Source organism: Molothrus aeneus, chromosome 8 (assembly GCF_037042795.1).
Source record: "Molothrus aeneus isolate 106 chromosome 8, BPBGC_Maene_1.0, whole genome shotgun sequence".
Taxonomy (NCBI): domain Eukaryota; kingdom Metazoa; phylum Chordata; class Aves; order Passeriformes; family Icteridae; genus Molothrus; species Molothrus aeneus.
Genome location: NC_089653.1, coordinates 32,266,372 through 32,290,440, shown reverse-complemented (window position 1 = coordinate 32,290,440; position 24,069 = coordinate 32,266,372). Strand labels below are relative to the sequence as shown.

General features: G+C 40.8%; 1 protein-coding gene across 1 annotated transcript in view; it reads left to right on the top strand.

The window, feature by feature from the left end:
• Window positions 1–24,069, top strand: part of CPXM2 (carboxypeptidase X, M14 family member 2) — a 65,716-nt gene that overhangs the window by 25,336 nt on the left and 16,311 nt on the right. Inside the window, exons 3-6 of the mRNA XM_066554512.1 lie at window positions 1,695–1,834; window positions 16,080–16,164; window positions 16,472–16,622; window positions 22,953–23,041. Of these exons, the coding sequence (XP_066410609.1) occupies window positions 1,695–1,834; window positions 16,080–16,164; window positions 16,472–16,622; window positions 22,953–23,041 (465 nt within the window). The remainder of the gene's footprint in view (window positions 1–1,694; window positions 1,835–16,079; window positions 16,165–16,471; window positions 16,623–22,952; window positions 23,042–24,069) is intronic.

Sequence of the window (24,069 nt, the reverse complement as noted above, 5' to 3'; positions counted from 1 at the left end):
CCCCTGTTTAAGGCCAGAGTATTTTAAGCTGTGGATAACCAAAACTCCCCATATTTTATAAGCAACGTAAGCTGAAATTTATTTAAACCCAGTTGAAACCATGGATACTCATGGATGTAATTTAGGTAGGAGGGTTTTTCATTTTAATAAGCAGTTTTCCCATATTTTTTCCTCTACTTTCCACTTCTCATTGCAATCTGGAGGACAGGTTTATAAGCATCACACCAAGGGAAATATCCTCAGGTTAAAAAGGACCAGGGATTGGGAGACAGGGGCACTTGTTCTGCAGGAACTGGTGGAATTTCCAGTGTGAAGGGATTAGCAGGATGTTGGTTCAAGGTGCTCTGCAGATCTTAACACTTCCTGGCAAGGTTTTAAAGCCTCAGGCTACTTCAAATTCCATCTTACTTTAAAATGCATTGAAACCTTTTCTTGCCAAGGGTTATAACTCAGGTCAGCAACCATGTTTGTATTCTTGTATTTTCCCATTGTTTTGCTCTCCCTGAAGAATTTATCTCCCATTGTTAACAGGCTTTTTCTCTGTGGTTTTTTTTTTTTCTTTGACTTTTATACAAACTTCTCCTTCAAATATCAGAGCTAATGCATAGAATAGGGGGCTTAATTTAATTTTGGTAGATGTAGGAAAACAAGTAATTTTTAAGCTGCCTTATCTCAGATTTGAAAATGAGAAAATGAGAAGTTTTAGGAATTGAATCAATGTGTTGTGTTTTGCAGCACTTCTTCCAGATTCCACATTGGGAAAGGGGATTAACCACTGCATCCTCTCTGAGTTAGAGCCACCCAATTGGGTAGAAAAAGTCTGTAAACCTCTGCATTTTCATTTGGGAAATATTTAATGATCTCCATTCCTGGAATTGCATGGATGGCAATGATAAATCCACATAAACCACAGATGAAATACCACAAAAATAACAAGTAGCCTCAGAGGACCACATGGCAAAGCTTCTGTGCTCTTTATGCCAGTATCCAGCTTGGTGCCAAACATTTCCTGGGCTTTAGAAGGAAAATAAATCTCTGAAAGCTTCAGATGCTATGTTTCATTAAGTTCTAGCTCAGATTTATTTGGAAAAAGCTTACCCAAAATACCTTCAGCTATTTCTTTGAAAATGCTGGGAAGGCTGTTTGTGGTGGGTTTCCAGCAGAAGTTGGGATACAGGTTGGTGCTCAAGTTGGGGAGCAGCCAGACATTCCTGAATTTTTAACCTTTGCCACTCTGGCTATGAAAATTATTAATTCTGGTTCTAGTGGGAAGTAGTGCTGCTGTTTCCTTCTGCCCTGCACTCTGCTTTGCTGCTTCCAGGGAAAACAAGGTTTTCTAATCACCATTATTTACATGGGCTGGAGCTGGCTTTTTAGGACTTTCCAAACTCTGCAGACCATGTGGATAATTTGTTCTGGATAAAGGCTGTGACTCTGGATCTGTGGCTCTATCAGGCCACAAGAACAGACTGAAGCTCTGTTTATCTTTTCTGACTTAAATTTATGTGTAAACATTCTTAGTTTTCAAAGGGACTTCCCAGAATTTCCTGCCCTGCCTTGAGTAAGGAAATATTTTGGTGAGGGCCTCAAGGGTCTTAAAGTGAGGGGGATGAATGATGTGTTCCTTTCTTTCTCCCATGAAAAACCTTCAGTTTCTTAGCTCTGATTTATGGTCAGCTTTGCCTTCTTTTCAGGCAGGTGTTAACGAAAATGATTTTTATGATGGTGCTTGGTGTGCAGGAAGAAATGACCCCTACCAGTGGATTGAAGTAGATGCTCGAAGGCTGACTAAATTCACTGGAGTCATCACCCAGGGAAGAAACTCTCTCTGGTCGTAAGTACACCCTGACTTTTCTCCATGGCATTCTGAGCTTTCAGACCCAGGAATTCATGTCCTGATGTGCTTTGGTTCTTCAAGAAAAAAACCCAAAAAACCAGATTGGAAATGTGAGACATCAAGTCATTGAATGGGGCAACAGTCATTAAATATAAGACAAAGTCTATATATATATTTCTTTTAAATTTAAAATTACAAAATTTTATTTATATATTATATTCTGTACTATGCTATACTATACTATACTATAATATTATAGTAATTATATTATATTATATTATATTATATTATATTATATTATATTATATTATATTATATTATATTAATATATAATAAAATATAATATAAGATATACAATAATATATAATAATATAATACATATCATACATATAATATATATTAATATAATATAAAATATAATACAAAATATAAAATATATTATATTTATAGAATATAATATATAATAATAATATAAAAGGCAAAGTCATTATCTATAAATAAATATATATAAAATTATAATACAATATATTTTTTTACATCTATATATAAGGCAAAGTCATTATATATGGCATAAAATACAAGTTTAAGGGTAGCAAACTTCTCTAGTCATGATCTACATCTGGGCCTTTGCATTCACCTTGTCATATTTGCTTCTGTTAAACTTCCTCCTTCTTTTCCAATATTTAACTTGATTAGCTCAGGTTATAGTTTCAGGGACCTTTTTAATTTAGTTTCAAATAACCATGCTTCTCTGAGATGTCTTAATCCCTAGGTAATCTCCAAGTAATCACTGTAATTCCAAAACAACATGATTTTTATGTGAGCAGATAAAACAAACTTTTTAGTACTACGTATATTTACATATATACTATATATGTGAATATACTATTTATATATTTATATCTATTTAGAATTAATTTCATTTACAATATTAATTACATATCTGCATATAATTATGCAAATATATATATTGTATATATATATAAATATACTATTTTTGAGCTTTCTGGCCACTGCTTGTGCTAGAGAATGTCTCATGGCACTGAGAAATAAGTGTTTTGCCCAGATTTGTCTGCATTTACTCCTCTGTGACTGTTGTGAATTGTATATGTGGGATACAGGAACAGGAGGGGAAGATTTGGGGATTTTTCCTGCTCTTTACGTGTTTGTTTGGCCTTTTAATTTGTCAGTGAGTCTCACAGCTTTGTGTGAGCAGATAATTCCACTTCTGCTGTTGGACCTTTTGCACAAGTGTGCAGGGGATGCACAATCACTCTGAGAGATCCATTCTGTCAGAACCTTCCCTTAGAAAATGAATGTGACATATAATTGAAGGTAAACCAGAAAAAATGTCACTATATCTTAGAAAAATAATATTTTCCTTTCAACAGCTCGATTTTCTGTGGTTTTTTTTTCTTTTTTTTTTTGTTTAATTTCTTTTAACGTGCTTGTGGGAGTAGGTGCTTATTTGGCAATAAGTTTTCTATATTTATTCCACATTGTTCTGTGGTAGGTAGGTAGGTAATTACTGTAGTGAAGCCTTACTCTTTTCTTTATTCATCCTCTTGACATTGCTGTTCCTCTCAGCGCCCGAGCTGCACTGCTTCATCCTGTCATGCTTCTATTTTTAGTTCAGCTCTGTTAGGAGTTTACAGCACATCTTGACACTCTATTTATGGCTGGTATTCTCACTCATCTTAGGGTTTTGGGGAGTTTTTTTTGAACCATAGAAACACCAAATCACAGAAGGGTTTGGGTTGGGATGGACCTTCAAGATTGTTGAGTTCCAACTCCCCTGCCATGGGCTGGGAATTTTGGGTTTGCTTCTTTTCCCATAAAAAATTGGTGGGCAGAGCCCTGAGGGTCTGCAGGAAGAGCAGGATTGGTGCTGGCAGAGCAGGACCAGGCTCCTCCTGGATTACTGCTGAGATTTGAGGAGATCCAGGCCCGTTTCTGCCTGCCAGGAGCAAAGATGCTTCCACCAGGACCAGCTGCGCTGTGGGGCAGGTTAATGTCTCCTGAAAACACCTCCTGGAGGACTCAGCTGTGCCCCATGGAAGGAGCAGGGCAGTGGGGAGAAACAGTCCCAGAAAGGGACAGAAAGAGAGCAGTGGGAGTTGTTTCGGGGTGGACAGGTTCCTTTGTGCCTGTTTGGCTCAGAAATCAAAGGAGGTTCGTCAGCTTCCTTCCCTGACCCTCAGCTGCTGACGGGGATGGTTTCAAAAGAGATTGTTTGTGATGGGAAAGTTTGTACCAAAAGATGCCCTTCTTTTACCTGAGGCACCTTCCCAGCTTTATGAGGCTGTGTGACAAGAAGAGAGTGCTTTCATGACTGATGGAAACATATGCTGGGGAATAATCTTATTGTAGGTATGAGAGCCAAAAAAACACCTCTCTGATCTCTGTTGTATTAGAAGTGAAAACCTGTCAAGCAGGGGAGCTGAGGCAAGATTTTTATTTAGTCCAAAGCCTTGGAGACTTTCCCAGGTTTGTATTTTAAAAAATAAAAAAAAAAAACAAGGCACTGAAGGAGGGCAGGCTTATCTTAGATATTAGGAAGAAATTCTTTCCTGTGAGGGTGGGCAGGCCCTGGCACAGGGAAGCCACAGGGCAGCTGTGGCTGCCCCTGGATCCCTGGAGATCCCTTGGACATTGGGGCTTGGAGCCACCTGGGACAGTGGAAGGTGTCCCTGCAATGACAGGGATGGAACAGGATTATCTTCAAGATCCCTTCCAACCTAAAGCATTCTGTGATTCCATGACACTGGGATAAAGAGCCACTAAACCAACTCTTTTTATTGAACAAGAATCTTTAACAAAATGAACAAACTGTACTTCACTGGAAGGTGTGCCTAGATCAGATTTGTGCCTGTCCTGGTCCCTGCAGTTTCCTGCTGCTGACCTACTGAGGACATTTAAAATGCCAAGGGAGGGCAGGCAAGAGCACCCTGCTGGATCCTCTCCCAAACATCTTTGCCCTTCACTGCAAAGCTGCAACACTTGAGCTCCCAGCAGCGTGGCCTTTACTCCCTGTGTGTGGTGCTGCAGCCAGAGCTCTTTTTCTGCTGCTGGATTCATCCTTTTCCTCCTTTGGGGCAGCTCTGGCACCTGGAGCCTGGTGACCACTCAGATCAGATATGATTAATTATATCTATTTATATATTTATATATATATATTTATATATATATATATTTATATATTTTTATACATATATATATATATATATATATAAATTTCTGTCCCCCAGAAAGAAATTATAATATATATATAATTATAATTATAATTATATATATATACATATATAATATATTATAACTTCTTTCTACATTTATATATATAGAAATATAGAAAGAATTGTATTCTAAATATATATATTTAAATATATAGAAATATATAGAAATATATTCTAAAATATATTTTATGTATTTCTAGATTATAATTTTTCTTTCTAATTATATATCTTATATAATCAAATATATAATATTATAGATATAATCTAAAATTTATAAAAGGCAAAGTCATTAGATAGACTTTGATAGACATTAGATAGACAAAGTCATTATATATATAAATAAATATATAATAAAATAATAATATATTATATATATTTTTATATATATTAAAGGCAAAGCCATTATATATGGCATAAAATAGACCTTTAAGGGTAGCTTAAGGCTGCTCCCATGCAGCTTTGCTCACTGGGGGCTTTTTGGGCTTTCTGGGCAATGATGAACTGAAGGTTGCACTGCACACAGTGCACAAAAGCACAGAAATGCTTCGGGTTTCCATTGCCTGTGCACTGGCAGGAGCTGCTTCTGCTCAGCCCTTCCTCCCCTGCTGTTCTCTGTCTGTCCCTGGGGGGTTGTGGCTCCCCTTGTCCATGCCAGGCTTGAGACAGGAGAGCCTTCAGGAGGAAGAGGAGTTGCAGAAGCAGCTCTTGGAAACACAGATGACCTGATGGGAGAGAAGGAAAGTGAGCCTGGTTTTAGTGAATACTTGGATTATTTCATCATTTCCTTTTTGAGGAAAAGCACTTCTGAGTTGAATTTTTTTTGCTCGGCTGTGAATTCGGTGAATCAGATTTTTCTCCTCTCTTTTTTAAGCCTCAAACAAGCAAAAACAGGCTTGGAACAAAAAAAATCCTGGATTTGAGGAGTCCTTCCTCTTACCAGTCAAAGGAAGCACATGAGCTCGAGGGCTGCTGCTGTTCAGGCACCTGAGTCATTCCTGGGAAACCTGAAATCAGGGAAAAGTGTTCTTTTGCCACCATAAATGGGCAGATCTGCTTAGATCATCCAGAAGATCTGCAGATGATGAATTCCACAGAAAAAGTGGAGCCCAGCTGCAAGAAACAGGACTTCTTTTTGATTTTTACACTGAAGATATCAAAAAATCAGGAGTGCCACAAGTGCTGGCTAATAGGAATAAAATCCAATGCCTTGAAAGTGAGCAGGATATCTGTTCCTTTGGGGGAGAATTAATATACATAAAAATGATATGTAATTCTTAATAATAAGTAATTCTTGAGTAATAATAATATATGTAATTCTTCATATTGCTGCCAATACATCTTCTAGTTTTAGGAACCAAATATCTTTAAAGAACAGTTCAAGGCTGTAGAGTGGGACACTGGAAGCATCACTGTGGAATTGTGCCAGGGATTTAAAGTAGTGATGTGGTGGTTTAAAATATGCACTCTCTTGACAGAGGGAAAGAAACTATTAATCACTCTTAGCAGTTTGGCAGGAATTTGAAAAACTGAGTAAACTTGTTTCCCACAAACCAAACTCTCTTCTGATAATTCAGCATCATCTTTTGTATTAAGAGAAAACTCACATGTCAAAATAGAGTCAGTGTGTGCTGACAGTAATATAAAGCTTCAGGCTGTGTGAGTGCAGAGGATGTTTTGGTTTTCAGGAGAGGATGTAATGCTGCAGTGAGTGAGATGTATTTTCTAAAAATTAACCTTTCAGTCATAGTAAATTGTGAACTATCACCCCACGCCATGGAATGACAAAATGACAACAATAAGAAAAAGCATGGATGAAATGATCAGTGCAGAAAGTTGGAGTTCTGCAGCAAAATGATGGATTTTTTAGAGAAAAATCAAAATAGACTTACTTTCAAACGTGTTCTCTTTAAGACCTTTCAGCTTCATAAAAATATTGAAGAATTTTTACTTTTATGCAAAATTGTCTTTAGGAAAAAAAATGTTGGGGGAGCATCTTAATTTTTCAAGTCTGGTTTGGGTAGAAGTTATTCTCTGTGTCTTCCAAAACTGCAATAGCTTTTAAAAGGTTTGAGGAGCCACCAAATCAGTGGTGCTGCTGGCTGGTAGGAATGGTTTTCATGTATTGCCTGAGTCTAAACTGACACTGTTTAAGCTGGTCACTTATTTTCATTAGTGCTGAAGAAGCATTTTAACCAGAAGCTGGTGTAGACACCATTGCCCACTCCTTTCTGTGGCACTTTGCTTTCCCTGTGCTGCTCTGTAGGAATAGCAAACAATAAATACCCAGCAGATTGGATTTTGTGTCTGATCATGCTTTTGCTACAGACAAGATCCTTGTGATTGAACAGGAAAATGATTTTGCAATTTTCTTTGGTAGCCTTCCCTGTGTGCAGTGTAGCTCTTCATGATGCCCCAGCATCCCTTTTGACAAACTGTCCTGAGGGAACTCTAGGTCTGTAACAAGCTGGGTGCCTTCCAGAGATGCAGCTGAGGATAAATTTAGGTCAGTGCAATTTGCCTGCTTGCTACAGCATTCTGCTCTTCAGTCCCAAAATGAATGCGCTGCCCCACATTCCAGCTTATTGCTGCGCTCACTGGCAGTTTCTCAGAAGCTCAGATTTGTTTTTTAGGCAGTGTCTATGGCAAGGGGGTAATTTCCTTGCTTGCAAGGCAGTAAAAATCAGAATCATGGAATCATCAAGGTTGGAAAGTGCCTCTAAGATCATCAAGTCCAGCACTGCCAGGGTCTTTTCAGCTATTCCTGGTGCTAAGGTCATGGTCTCAGAGTAGTGCTGGCTTCCTGAAGTGGTAATCACATGAGCATCTTCAGTCTTCCAACAATAACAGAAGAGCAGTGATAATCCTTCCAGTGACACTGGGGTGGCATTCAGGAAAGTGGAGTGGATGTTCACAGGTGTTTTGAGCTGCTACTACAATCTAAGGAAACAGAATTTATCACGGTACACATGAAGGGTCAAAATTCAGCAGTGCAATGCTGCTTGTGAGAGCAGAGAAGAATAAACCCCCAACCCTGCCCAGCTCACAAGTACAACAGACAAAGCTGGCTCTGCCTTTCAGAGCAGCTCCTCCCGTCCCCTCGCAGAGGCTGTGAAAACACACCCTGGTGAAACTTCAACAAGTCCAGGGGATATGTCTCCATGTTTTATCCAGATCATGTAACAAAACAAGCAGCTGCTGTGTGCAGACTTGGGTAATTCTGGTGCATTAAATCAGTGCAAACTGTTATGTGCCCTGACTGGGTGACAGGACTGCAGAGATGATTACAGCTTTCCCAAAGTCAGCCTCATGGGGTGAATTGTTCCAAATCCATAGAAATCATATCAAGTGTATTGATGGGAGTTATAAAACAACCTGAACTCATTGCAGGAAAAGCTCCCTTGAGATAATAATGTCAGCAGTTCCATGTTCCACTAATGTTTATGATGGGTTTACCTAATAAGTTAGATTTTCTCTGGGTGTGGCTTGGTGAATCCTTCTCATGGGCTTTCATGAGCCAGCCTTTGGCAGCTGCACCTCCAGGGCTCTCCATCTATTTGTTTAATTTCACTCCCTGTGCCCTGTCGATTTTCCAGCTCAGTTCTTGCCCCCAGCCCAGGATTTTGTCACTGGTGAGCCCTCCCCACCTCCCCTTGGCTCTGGGGAGCTGCCTCAGTGACCAGCTGGGGTGATCCTGTGTGGGTGGGGTGCTGACAGCACAGCCAGGCACAGATTGATGCTTTCCCGAGTTTGTTTGACAGAAATGTCAGAGCTGATGCTGTTCTGTTGTGGCTCTGATTTGGCACGGGGATCCTGTGCCCAGCCTCTGTCACTCGCTGGCAGGGAGCAGGGCAGTGCCACCCTGGGGCAGTGGTCACTCTGCACTCCCAGAGGGTGCTGAGGAGGGGACAGAACCTGCCCTGCACAGTGGGGATGCTCAGAAGAGGAAGGAAAGCTTTGTAACCTCCCTGGAAGGGACTTGAAATCAAATGAGCTGAATCCTTTTGGAAAAGGAGACTTCCAGTGAATTTGGGCATCTGCTGCAGCTGATTACTCACCCTTTCTCATCACAGCCTGGGTTTGTGTCTTTGGCACATGAATGGTGACTTGGTGCAATGAGAATGGTTGGGTGGGGGTCATGTTGGGGTCATCAGGCTCCTTGTCCCTCCACTTGTGCCCTTCCCAAACCAACGTCCCTTCCACATGCACTGGGTGGCACCTGGCCACCTCTCTGTGGGCTTGAGAGCCTCCAGCACTGCTGTAAATATTCTCTCAGCTGTGGGCACAAATGGCAGTGTTTGTTTGCTGGTAACTCTCAGGGCTTTTCATTTTCCTGTATTTTAACATTCATGAAGTGAGGTGTTGCCTGGAAAGGTTGGATTTCTCTCCTCAAGTACATGACTGATTTACAAAGGTGAGGTAGGCACAAAAAAAGAATGGAAAATTAAGAATGCCACAAAAAGAGGTTCAGAAGAAAAGGCATCACAGCTTGGTTGTGTTCAGCAGATACAGAGGACCTGCTGCAGAAGGAATTTCAAACTCATTAAATTCTCATTGCAGAGTGGCCAAAAATGAGGGGTTAAGACCAAAATCTTTGGGGCAGAGGATGTCTCTGACCCTGGCACCTTCAGGCATTACTGGCTGAATGTACAACAGCAAAAAAAGAAACATCCACAGCTATCACCAGATTTTCTAGAATGTCATAAAATCCATGTAAAAACCTGGCTGTAAATTGCAGATGTTGGGTTGGAAAGGTATTTGCAACCCCAACTCCTGTTTATTGAGTAAAGCTTTGAAAAAATCTGTGCTGAATTCAGTTCAAGTGAAATTCTGGCTCTGAGCTTTTGTTCGTAGGGCCTCCAAAGAGATGGATTTCACAGCAGTACATTCATTTCAGTCAGCTAGAAGCAATTTTAAAAATTAAACATTCAAAGATTTCAATTATTAAAAAAATACCCTTGCTGGCTAGTCAATCTTCATCTCCTAAATCATATTTATTTTAATTAGTTTGCAAAACTTGCTGGGCTACCTGTGGTTTGCCTGGGCATTATTTTTTCTTGGCTGATTTGGAAACTGTTTGGCAGTGGGTGATTTAAAATTTTATCAGCATAAATATTATTATAGAATATTAATATTAATGGTTTTACATTTAATTGCATGAGAGTACAAATTAATTTTTCAAGTAGAAAGCCATTTAAATGCCAGCATGCTGATTCTGTTGCATGAGTATCATTTAGTATAAAGCTTGTCCAGCATTTTTTTGGTACAGAGATTTTGCTATATCAAGTATTTTGGTGTTTCAGTTTATTTATTAGTGCTGGGTACACATTTATTTGCCTGAATGGGTCTATTTTATATTAATTTTAGGGGTTCTATTGCAGATAAATCAGGTTGGCCTGACAGCAGAAGAATAAAATGCTCGGTTGGAGCCAGGTCTGTTGTTCATGGGAGCTCTGCTGGTGTTTGCTGGTCTCATTCCAAGAATGTCAGAGAATCATGGAATATTTTGGGTTAGAAGGGACATTAAAAGTCATCCTGCTCCAATCCCCCTGCCACAGGCACCTTCCACCATCCCAGGCTACTCCAAAACCCATCCAGCCTGGCCTTGGACACTTCAGGGATCCAGGAGCAGCCAGAGCTTCTCTGGGAAATCCATTCTCACAGGAACAATTCCCAATTCCCAATCTCCCATCCATCCCTGCCCTCTGGCAGTGGGAGCCATTCCCTGTGTCCTGTCCCTCCATCCCTTGTCCCCAGTCCCTCTCCAGCTCTCCTGGAGCCCCTTCAGGCCCTGGAAGTTGCTCTAAGATCCAGTCCAGAGCCTTCTGCAGCCTGAACACCCCCAATTCTCTCCTTTCCAGACAGGAAGGTGCTCCATCCCTTCAATCTTCTTTGTGGCCCATCTCTGCCACTCTGGGCTTGAGCTTCTGCTCACCAGCACTTCAAATCACATGGGCTTTCCTTGCTGTGGAAAAGCACCCTCAGAGATGAGGATCAATATTTATTTTAGATTTATTTCACTTGTTGCTGGTTAGCTTTCCATGATTGAGAAGCTTGGCATTAAAATATGACATGCAGCAAGTGCTGCTCAAAGAGAAAAAACCCAAACAATCCCAATTCCCAGCTGATCCACTGCCTGCTGGAGCCTGGGCAGGGAAAATCTGGTATCCCTCCTCTGCTTCCCATTCTCCTGAGCTGGGATTCAGCCTTGGTCCAACACACAGAGAGAAAAGTCAGGAAATTGTATCAGGGCAGGCACAGCTGGAAGATGTTTTGCTGTTCTGGTGCTGCCCATGATCTTTTTGCTCAGTAGCTGATGCTGTGGTTAGATAAGGAAAAGCTGATTATTGGGACAGGAACCTGCCAAAGCTGTAGGAGATCTGCTTTTAATTCTCTGCTTTGATTCAAGTTTACTCTCTCTGTCCCTGGGCAAGTTATTTAATCCCTCAGCTTTTCTTTTTTGGATGAAAATGGAAAAGCAGGACATTTCCATGCATCACAAAAGACTGAATTCGAAATTGAAGGTGTTCAAATAAGCTTTGTCTAAGGCCAGTGCATTACAGATAAAAACCAAATAATTAGTTATAATTCAAAAATCCACCCTATTAAGTAAATTTGAATAACATTTTGATTTTTGCATTTACTGTCTCTGAAAAGAATTGATTAATATTGTCAGTGGATACTGAGATTTTTCAGATAGGCTGTGTCTGAAGAGATAAGGCTGACTAAAATTTAAAAGGGATTATTTAAAAGGGATGCATCTGAATCGAAAGTTTCCCTGTCAAATCTGTACCTTGTGATCTTTTTCCAGCATGGAGGAAATTTGTGAGGCAGAAGTGGCACTTTGTGGCAGAGGATGATGGGCTGGGGGTAACCTCAAACACTCCTGGATGGTCACACAATGGCTCTGGATTGCCTTGCCCTGTGCCAAGAAAGAGCTCCATAATTAATGCTCTCTTTTGTGAATGCTGGCCTAGGACTTGCCTGGAATTCTGTCTCCTCAGCTCTACAAACCCAGCAAATATCTGTATTTTTCTCTTAGGAGTGTAGTGGTAGGTCCTGGGAGATTTTATAGAGTGAAACCAGAAGAGCTTCTCTGAAACAACAGCAGGGACATCCTGAGTTCTGGAAAACATTACAGCTTTATTTCAGCCTTCCTTAGACAGCTTTAATGCTCAGTGCTGATGGGCTCCAAAGAGATTGGATGTGACAGAAATCTCTGTCTGCAAATCCCAAACCCGAGGAGATGGATCTTGGTGTCACCAGGTGATCACACAGACAAAATTCCCCAATACCTCTCCTAGCACAAGGCTTGGCTTTAAGCTGCCCTGTTCCTATGATTGATTGCCACAAAAAAAGCTTTACATTTCTGTGGCTACATGAATAAACCAGGTGTTTCCAGAACTCCTGGATCCCAGGAAATGCTGTTCTTGGAGCATCCAGCTGCTGCCTGGGGTCGGCAGCCCTCGTGTGCCACACACAGGTGGGAAAACTGCAGCTCTTGGGAGGATTTAGTGAGTTCTTGTCTGCTCTGGAGTTGTGGGAGTGTCTGGGGTTTGAAGACACTCAGTCAATTATGGCTTTGCTGTTTTATTTTTTTTTTTTTCCAGATCCTCTGACCACAAGAACCCACACAGAGCTCCCCTTCCCCAGTGTGGGGGATGTGGCTTTTAGGGAGAAGGTGCCATTTCCCAGAGGAGTCTCAATTTACAGGAGCCTCCTTAATATTATCAGAAACTGTTTTTATTGTGGCATTGGGGGAAAAGGGGGAAGGATTTAAGCCCCTGGAGGCAGCTTTGCATGCAGTGCCAGTGAGAGAAGGATCTGATCCCCTGTGATGTTTTTATTCTGCTTTTTGCTCACAGGCAAACACAATGAATAGTATATGGTGTGTACCTTCATACATTGCACTGATTTACCTCCTCCATGACCCTCTGAGGTCCTTCTATCCTGCCAGTGTCCAAGACTGGATGCAGTCCATTAGGATTTTAATTGCATTCTGCCCCTCCACAGCACGTTGCTTGTTGCCGCTCAAGATGGAAAATGTGCAGGAGTACTTGTATATGTTTTCCTTTGGGAGAGGTTTGAACTTTTGCAATGGTAGGGAGTGAGAAAATCAAAATATGTTAAATGAAAGTCCCAGCTTAGAAATGTTACAGTGACAGCAACATTTTTCTCATGCCAATAAATCAAGCTTGTTCTTTTAAAACACCCTGTATGTGCCATGATTTTCTTACAAAAGTCTGTCCACGTTTGTCATGGTTTCATGTGACTTTAGTGCCCTGTTTGAATTGCTTCTGCAAATGTTGCAAATGTTGAGCAATGAATCTGGATGTGTTGTATTTGCCTTCCTAATCTGATCTGTGCAGTTGAAGTGAAAAAAGTTCTGTAATACTTCAGAAGCAATGATGTTATTTGGTTTGTGGCATTGTCTCTTTTGGTCATTTAGTCTGATTTTGAGAGATGTCAAGAATAGTAAAAAAAACCAATAAAGCTCATGCAAAACCCCAACAAAATGAGCAAGGAAATAAAAAAAAAATAAAAAACCAAAACAAAACAGCAAAAACCCCAGTATAATTTTATGTGCATTGAATATGTACAGTGCCACCAGCAGCCTCCTTCAAACCCAGGATTTTGCTCTCAAGCTTATATTTTCCTAGTAATTCAGAAAAAGCAATTTTCCTCTTTTTAGAGTTTTGCTGTTGGTCATTTTATAGAATAGTTTGGGCTGGAAGGGAATTTAAGGCTCATCCCATTCCACCCCAGCCATGGCAGGGACACCTCCCACTGTCCCAGGCTGCTCCCAGCCCCAGTGTCCAGCCTGGCTTTGGACACTTCCAGGGATCCAGGGGCAGCCACAGCTGCTCTGGGCACTCTGTGCCAGGGCCTCACCACCTTCAAAACCTAGAATTTCTTCCCAATATCTGATCCCAACCTGCTTTCTTTCATCACCCCTGTCCTGGCACTCCATGTCCTTGTCACAACTCCCTCTCCTTCCCTCTTGTCAGCTCCTTTATTTGATGGAAGTAAATCAGCCTTTCTTCAACTTGAGAACACAGAGAAGCTGAGGGAAGAAAGTTCTTTGCAAGAGTCAGGAGAAACTTATCCAGCATGCTGAAGTCACTGTTTATTTTGTTGTGTGTCATTTATCATTTTACAGCCAAATTTTAGAGACGCCAGCATGGCACTTCTCAGCTCTGCAGTAAATCTCCTACCCCAGGAGCCCTTCCACTGACAGACAGACAATTAGGATTTTCAGAGTGCAGCTAACTTGTTACAGTTGTCTACCAAATACTAAAGTTGTGTGCATTACAAGTGATAGATGTACCCTTCTTTTCATTGCCATAACAAAAAGTTGCCTGCTTGGCAATTGTCAAGATTTTTCCATTTAATCTAACATGAATGGCAAAGTCTATTCACTGAAGGAGGCTGGTGAGAGAGTTGTAAAGGGCTGGTTTAGTGTCTAAAACAGAGCTGGGTTTGTTCAGTTGTTATTTTGTTGGGTTTTTTTCAAAATCTCTTTTTTTTTTACTTTTGGGGGCATTAGTATAGAATGTCCAGAAGTGATTTTCCAAATCCTACTAAATATTTACCTCATCTTTGTTTTCAGATGTGTTAAAAACCTCAGTTGTCTGTTTTGTACAAGGCTTGGTGAGCTGGGGCTGATGGTTTTACCTTTGTTCCATCCTTGTCCCATTTTGGTCTTCATTAGAAGCCTGACTCTTTAGTGAGCACATAAAGGCTGGTTTGTCCCTAAACACAGGCACAGTGGGTTCAATGTGGGAGTGTGTGTTCATAGGTAGTTTGCTATTATTAGTTGATTTTAAAAGAAACAACAAAACAAATCAAAGTTGTATTTGTACAGGAGCAATATAAGGGGAAGTTCTTAGGTGTGTCTGTCCTTCCAGGCCCTCCTGATCTTCAATTTTTATGCTCTGCTGCTTCTTCAACACCTGCCCCAAAGTCCCCTTTTCTTCTCTCCAGTGCCAAGAGCTTTCCTAGCCCTGGTTTCGCTCCCAGGCATGGCACTGTAGCTTAGATAAGAGCCTGTGCTGAAGAAGAGCAGCTCCAGAGCCCTGCTGGTGGCACATAAATATGGAATTTAATCATCCTGGACTGACTTCATGGTACAAATGTTCCTCCAAGCCACAACTCTCCTCCAAGTCCCTGCCTACTGAAACCAGGTGTTAGGGGAAAAAACAGATCCCTGCTGCCCTTTCTGAGTAACAAATGGGGGAGGAGAGATGGGCATTGCCTTCTCCAGCCTTCTCCAGCCCTGTACACACATTATTACCTGTCCACAGGTAATGCCTGAGCAGTGTGAAACTCCACAGCTTTAATCCAGAATATAGGAAGCAGCATTTTTCATTTCCTCATACTCTTCTTTAGCTGGATCCAGATGAGGCATAACTGAAGTATTTGACTTCTTTAGATGAAAGGAGATTTTGCTGTAAATCAGATGACATTAGAAAAATCAGCCTATTGGGGATTGATCAGGATATTGTAGGAGTGCAGTAGTCCTGTGATCAATTGTCTCTCTGTCCCTGTCTCTTGCTAATAAATACAAGAATAACTGCAGGCACCAGTTATTCTTCTATTGAAAGAAATGGAAATTTTGCTGGTTGAAATTCACAGATGTTTCATCCTTGAGGATTTATTACTTTTTTCCCATCCTCTCTGATAATAACAGCAGAACTAATAAATGTTCTGCAGCTGAAAAGATGATCTTTGAACACTGCATAAATCTGTTCTAGATAAGCCATTTATCCCAAACTCTGCATATAAAAGGAGAGGAGAGCAGCAAGTCTCTCACCCCCTGGAATCCCAGAATATTATCTCACCAGGATTTTGCTTCTTTGTGCCAGGCTTTTTGAACAGTGTGTTGAATCCAGATTGGCATGACTTTTCCAAATGGGATTTCCACTGCTAGCAGCCTTATAAGCTTGATTATATTAAATAATGTGCAGTCATTCTAAGTTCTGAAAAGTAACTTATTTTTTCTCTTTTTCAAGGAGTAACTGGGTGACCTCTTACAGAGTGTTAGTGAGCAATGACAGCCACGCGTGGACTGCTGTCAGGAACGAATCTGGAGATGTGGTGAGTAGAACAAAACATGTTTTATGGGGAACAGCAGAGGTGGGAAAGCAGGGGCTGGCCACAGATTAATCAGTGGCAGCATCTCCCATTGATTTTAAGAGCAAATCCCAAGGTACAGAATCAGAATTGCCATGGGGGAATGGAGGGCATTGCCATCCTCAAAGAGCAGTTCTGGCCCAAGCCACCATCAGCCTGGACCTGAAAGGTGATTTTGCATTTAACATTTACATTTCTCTTACCAAAACCACTCCGAGCCAGTTTGAAGCACTGATGTTGCCCTTTCTTTCCCTGTGTCTGGCCTGGCCAGATTTTTGAAGGGAACAGTGAGAAGGAGATCCCAGTGCTGAACATGCTGCCGGTGCCGCTGGTGGCGCGTTACATCCGCATCAACCCCCGCTCCTGGTTCCAGGAGGGCAGCATCTGCATGAGGCTGGAAATCCTGGGCTGCCCCTTGCCAGGTGAGAGCCTTTGATAGTTCATGTTGGCATGGCTGCATGTGGCAGGACTCAAAAACTGCATTTCCTTTGGACAGCTTTGCTTTTGGTATAATATTTATCTTTAGTGAGTAGGGTTATGTAGAAAGAAATAGAAATGTCTGCCCAAGCCCACAGAGAGTATCAGGATAACTTTTGATATGCAAGCCATAGTATCTGTAAGTGCCTTTATTAAAAAAACAAGATTGCATGGGTGATCTGACTCTTTCCTAGGGCAATTTGTATGTAAATTCTCATGATCCCTTTCTCTCCCCTAAAACTGCATCTAAACAGGAAAAAAAAGCAAAAATGTCAGTATTTGGAAAAGTGATTTTTATTGAGTGCAGCAGTTTTTTACCCTGGATTCTTACTGGCTTTACACCCATCCAGGGCCAGATTCTGCTTGGCAGTGCTTGCATTTGTTACCCTTGAGCTTCACGGGTCTGTGTCAGTGGGTGAAGCTGGGAACACATCCCCACTTTCAGCACTGTCCTGCTGAGTGCTCTTCCAGCTTTTCACAGATCTTGGATTCACATGGAAACAGCATCAGAGCATCCCCCTGGTAGTCATTTATTGAGTTAATTGCCTGCAGTGGCTGATTCAGTATATTCCTGAAAGAAAATACCAGAATCATTCATTGAGAAACACAATGGGAATGGGGTGTGTTCATTCAAAATGTAATTGGACTGAAGAACTAATAGGTTTTGATAAGTGCTGACCCATCTTTTTAGCTCAGAAAGAGCTGGCATTTCTTTCTCCTTGCTCATTTTGCGCGTCGCACGCGAGGTGCCCGGGACAAAGCTGTTCCCCAGGATCCAGAGGTCTTTCCAAGCACGTTTTCTTCCTCTAGGATGGGACATGTTTTTGCAGCTCCCTCTAAGTGGATTCCTCACCCTTTATTGGTGTCATTTTGCTCATTCCAAGTTAAATATCTGGGTGGTTTGGCCGTGGGAGCAGCGACCCTGACAGTGCTGCTCTAACACTCTGTATTGACTGTGGGACTGGAAATCAAGGGCTCTTCTTCTCTGACAGATTTTTTTTCCATCAAAATAACCAATTTTCCTAAATTCACCAAAATCAGGAGGTGGAGCTCTGTTAATTCACACACCTCTAGCCTTTCCAAAGCCCGGGGCATAGGGAAATACCCCAACAACTAAAGGAGGGTGGGAGGAAAGAAACCCATTTTCATAACTCTGAATTTCTTTTCGTGTCTTCTAGACTTGTGATTTTAGGGTTTATGCCTTCATTAATCCCTGAATATATTAAACTATTTGCATTCAGTCTGTGCTCTGTATCAGCTTTCCATCAAGCAGGCTCACAAGGGAGGATAATGAAGGAATAAGGGGAAAGGATAAAAGGAAAAGAAAAAACCTGAATAAGATTGATATTCTAGGTTAGCACTGTCTGAATGAGATGGAAATGGTTAAAGACAGCTACAACCCATTCCTGTGGGTAGGGCTCTGTCCATAAAACCTTCTGCATGTGCTAGATGCACTAAAAATTGAATAAATCATGATAAAACACTATTTGGGCAACTGTAACATACTTATCTAAGCAGTATTATGTAAGATAATTGTAATTTTTATCAGTGAAATGCTTATATCTTATCCATAGCATACATTTTTGTTGTATCTTAGGCTAGTTTGGACAAACAACCTTTTCTAGATTGTTACAGTAGCTCTACAAGAAAGAAAGAAAGAAAGAAAGAAAGAAAGAAAGAAAGAAAGAAAGAAAAAGCTGTGTTGTCCAACTATGTCAGTGCTATCTTTGGGCAACAGAAAGGGTTTGCTGTTTCACCAAGAGAAAGACATTTCTCTGTGGAGGAAAGATGCCAGAAAATCTTACCTGTAACAACAATCAGTGCTGCCATGTCTCAAAAAAGAGGGCAAAAAGAGGACAAAACCCAAAAACATTTAATTCCCTCTCCACTTTCCAAAAATGCTGGTATTTACATAGAGGGAGGCTGACACACACAGTCTTTTGCAATTGCCTCAGAGGGATGGATGTGCTTTCCTTGCCTTCTCTTCCTCAAACCTAAGGAAGGTCAAAATGAAATTATATGTGATCAAAAGCACCCAGAGATTGGAAAGAGAAAATTAGTGGAGTTCTTCATGCATTTATTTATACTGTAGAGTATTCAAGGCAAGAGACAATTATTTTAACGGAATAAATTTGTGATGGAATTTAATTTTTAATAGTTCTTATATAGAAAACTATCACTGGTACCGTGATCATGCCATTACTTTGAACCCAAGATAAAAAAAGAATTTTAACAGCTCTGTAATGGAGTACTGTGTTTTGCAGTGGCTTCAGTCTTATTTTACTGCTTCTCTCTTAGTGCCAGGCTACCTGGTCAAGTGTAAAGTTCTGTTCATTTTTTGATAAAAATGTGACTTGTTACAAGTATCTTTCATTATAGATGTCCATGTCGACAGCAGCTCTAAATCCAGCACCTACTTCTGAGAGTAAAAGGAGAAAAGAATCAGTTTATAGTTGAAAAACATTATTTCATTGCTGATTTCATGTGTGATGTTAATGCTCATAAGCAATGCTCATGAGGCTGCCATGAAATAGATCATGTGGAAAAAAACTTAGAATCACCTGATGTGGCTGCCAGCGGATTTATTTCAAGATTACACATGTGCTGTCTGTGAGATGTTCAATTTAGTGAAGACAAGTCAAATTCACTTAAATTACATGGAAATTAAAAAAAAAATGCAGTCATTTGTGAAACAGCACATTGGGGTTTTTAAGGCAGTCTAAGGGATTTAAACCAGAATATTCTTTTTATTAAAAACTTCTCTGAATCCCTTGGATTGCCTTCATTATGCCCTGCATTTGGAGCAGCACTTCTGAGAAGCTGAAACCTGCTGGAAGCATCAGGGCCTCACTGGCTGAGGCACGGTAGAGCTGTAATAAGTGAAAATATCCTTTTTTTTTCATCAACTGCCAAGCAATTGGTCCTTTCTGGTACTTTTTCTGGGCAGTTTTCAGAGCCCTCATACTGCAAAGTTATTGGGCATTAATTCACTTGGAGTTTTGTGGATCCCAGCACAGGAAGGGAGGCCTTGTGAGGGCTGGCCTAGAACAGAGGCTGGACAGAGCTCCAGAATAAAGCAGGGATTTATTCAAAGCATCTCCTCCATGGATCCACCTTGGGCAGCACCAGAGCCCAGCCAGGGCTGCACCCAAGATGAACCAAAATGGCCCCAAAATGCACGGCCGGGCACGGGCTCTGTCCCTGGGATCAGTTCTGCTCCATTTGCACCTTGCAGTTCATTGTCCCATTCCAGCTTTAGCCCCTGCAGTCCCACCCTGCTTGTTTTTCTCTCTCCAGCCCACGGGGTTTGTGCTCTTGGGCTGAGATTTGGATCATTTGTCCTTGGTGCCCAGCTGGAGCAGGAATTGTTTTGTCTCCCTGCTCTGTGCACAGAGCTCACCATGCCCTGATGTGAGCCCAGACCCACACACTAAAGCAGCACAGAATGGGAAAATAGAAAAGCCAAACCTGAGGCATCAGAAGGACGTGGAGCTTTTGGAGACCTCAGAGATGATCAGAGGAATGGAGCAGCTCTGCTGTGAGGAAAAGCTGAGGGAAATGGGATTGTTCATCCTGGAGAGGGGAAGGCCCTGGGGTGATGTAACTGTGGCCTTCCAGTGCCTGAGGGAAGCTACAAAAAAGATGGAGAGAGAGGCTTTGGACAAGGGCCTGGAGTGACAGGACAAGGGAATGGCTTCCTGATGGCAGAGGGCAGGGTTAGGTGGGATTTTAGGAAGGAATTGTTCCCTGTGAGGGTGGGCAGGCCCTGGCACAGGTGCCCAGAGCAGCTGAGGCTGCCCCTGGATCCCTGGCAGTGCCCAAGGCCAGGCTGGACACTGGGGCTTGGAGCACCTGGGACAGTGGAAGGTGTCCCTGCCATGGCAGGGGAAGCACTGGATGGGATTTAAGGTCCCTTCCAACCCAAACCATTCTTTGCTCCTATGAATCTGTGATTTAACAGCTTTAGTCACTTGTCCATCTTTACAAGAATAGAAGGATGAAGGGCACAAGATGCCTCTCCCAGCAAACTTCATTACCTCTACTGGTTATGTACAGACACATTGGTGGTAGAAAAAAGCTAATATATCCCTCTGTATAAATGTGAGTGGCACAGTTTTGCAAGATCTTTTCTCCACTGAAGAAAGAGAGACTTTCTCCAGAATTTCTGCGAATAAATCAGTATATTTCTCTTATAACTCTTCTGTGGTTTGAGTTGTTCAGTCTCTTATTCTCAGTTTTATTAAAAAAAAAATGCCAAAGTGGACCCATCCAGCTGGGTGCAAGCCTTGTTTGCCTTTCTACATTTTAGCTTTTAATGTTCTCATCTGTATTCCTGCTGCAGCAGAAATCCAGCTATCCAAGCAGGCTGCAGCAGAGCCTGGCAAAGTATGAGTGTTAATTCCCCAGGGAACTGTCAAATTGAGCTCTGTTGTTGAGGAAGGGCCAGAGATACCATCATTTTCACTGCAGTCTTTTTAAGTTTCCACCAACTCTACAGCATTCACAGTCATTCCCATGATATTAGTGTTTGATGTATGGAAAAAGATCCAGGCTTTGAAAGGCATGGGATTAAAGTATCAAGGAAAAAATCGGTTGCTGTATATTTTGGCTCATGGGGATACAGAAAACTTTCAACATCCTGGCAGTTTTATGACATTTATTTTTATATTTTTACAACATGGAAGTATTTTCTCAATGATGGAGATATTCTGTGGGGCACTGAACACATTGTCTCTCTGAGAAGAAGTGGGGGTTTTGTTTATGATTTCCATTTCTCGTCAGTGTATCAATGAGTAATTTCTACAAATTAACATGGGTTTTGATGAGACAAAAATTTTTTTCACATTTTTCTGTCATATTTGTAGAGCAGCCTTCAACTGACCTTCCAGCATCTCTGCTGTAGATTAGGAAATGGAAGTGGAGACAAGGATGGGTCATGCTACTGTGAAGCTTAATGGGACTTGCATGTTTCATTTCATAAATAACTTAAATAGTGCAAAAGACCTCCAAAACTTTAGAATTTTACGGGAATATTTAGTGGTTTTGATGCCAGAAATATGAAACTTTAAAATGTTATGAAGTATTTTGCACTGTTGTGAGTTTTCCATCATTTCAGTAAGGATTTGTTGCTGTGGGATGGTAACTACATATTTTTCCTACTCAGAATTGTTCTTTTTTTTCCCACAAAAAAGTCACAGCTGACAGGTGATATTATGGGAATATAATGGTTTAAAACCATTTTTTTTTCTCTTGAGACAATATCTTTTTGTGTTGCAATAAGGATGACATTTAGGCTTTTTCATATTTCGCTTTTCCGCCAATAATCTTAAACCAATGAAGATGATTTTGTGTGAAGGGAAACAATTTTTCATAGAAGCCTGACAGCCACTGGCTTGACAAATGATTGCTCAGAATTCCAGACATCCCAGATGTGGCAAGTTAAGGAATGTGTCTGATGTTTTCCAAATAGACTTGTTTGTCTCTGAAAATAAATCATAATAGATTAGGCCAGGAGCACATTCATCAGGACCTTCAAAGCTGAGCCATAACAGCCTTGGCCTGTTTGTTTTTGAGTTTTTTTTCCTAGGTGAAGGGCCTGGAATGTCAAGGAGACAAAAGATTCTTTTCTAAGCACATATCCTCCTTTGATACTTCAGAATTAACAAACTATAAATAATATCCATAAACAAATGAATATGTAAACTTTTAGTAACAAACACCTCTGACTTCCACAGGAACTCCTTTGGAACATAATTAGGAATGCTTAATATGCCAAATTACTCCTTTCCATGTTTTGCAATCAGCGCATGGGCTTGGAAAATACTCATCAGGAAAACTAAAATTCCTTGCAATAGTAAATTAATCAAGTGGACACAAAGCATTTACTGTGGCTTTTTCCTCTAATTTGATTTTTCTTCCACTCTTTTATCTTGCATCTGACTCATCATTTCCCAATGACTTTTTCCCTCCTCTGCAGCCTAAGGCTGCCCTTCTGCTTTTCTGTTGAAATTCAGGGGGTTTTTTTGTGCAGAGGAGCTGTCTGGAAAGCTGGTGCCTCTTTGCTTTTGTTTGGATCTATATGAATTGATTAATGCAGTGATTAGAAATATTTCAAATTAGTTGTTTCTCTGAGTTTTGCTTTTGAAAACCTGTTTAAAATACACACAGGCCAGTGGAATTCAGATTTCCATGTTCCTTACATGCATTGTGCCAAAGCACCTCTATATTTGAAATTCCTAAGCATGAGAAAACTCCTTTTTTTTTTTTTTTCTCAGACCCAAACAATTATTACCACAGAAGAAATGAAATGACAACCACTGATAATCTGGACTTTAAGCATCACAACTACAAGGAGATGAGGCAGGTAGGCAAAGAAGGATGGTGTGTGATGGAGGGTGGATGGGTGCAGGCTTTTCAGCCCTGTGGAATCTGAATTCCACAAAAATTGAAATATTATTTTCATTTAAAAATATTTTTAAACTCTGTCTGCAGTGTGTTTTTAAAATATTTTCTCTGTTTTAATCTATTAAAAGAAGCAGTCCAATAAAGTCCCAAAGTCTGAATTTGTACATAAATGAACCTGAAGGAGGTGACACTATGTGACAGAGGAAGTATTTTCATGTAATGGGCCACTCTTCTCTTCCATATTTATTTCAGTGGTGAATGACACAGTGGTTTCTGCTTCTAGATTTGACTCTGATTTAGCCATCATTTGTCTCGTCTATTTCTGTGGGTTTGAATAATCAGAATAAACTCTAGAGTCCAATTCCATATTCACAGTTGCGAAAATCAGCAAAAATTCACCAGAAACACCAGAAAAAAACCCATCTGCTAGTATAATTTTAAACCTACCAGCCTTGTTGATCTTGTTCCTTTAACTTCAAACAAGTTCTGGGCTTTGTTATTGTTTTTAATCTTGCTTCATATCACCACAGACACAAGTGTGGGTTGTCCTGAAGAAATATTTCTGCCCACTTTCTCTTCAAATATAAAGATAATATGTTTGGACTTGATGTGTGTGAATCACTTGCTGTGTGCTGGATTTCAGTGTATTTATACTGCATAAATCACCACTGGGTTTTATTGAGCAATTGTGTACTGAGTCACACGTTTATTTTGGTAGAGATTTCATGGCCTATATTTCTTAGCACAAAGATTAGACAAGTAGGAACTCAATTGGCATAATTACTGTCAAGAACAATAAAATAAAATGTATTTATCTTGTCACTGCAGAAAGACAGGTTGGTCAGGTTAGAAATATCTTGGGGAAAAAACCCCACAGCTTTAAACCAGAATGTGTTTGCACTCTTCATACAAAAGGAAAATCTGTGACCGTGGTTGAGAATTGTGAACTGTGTGCTCTCCCAGTTTCTGCTTTCTTCTGTGTCAAAA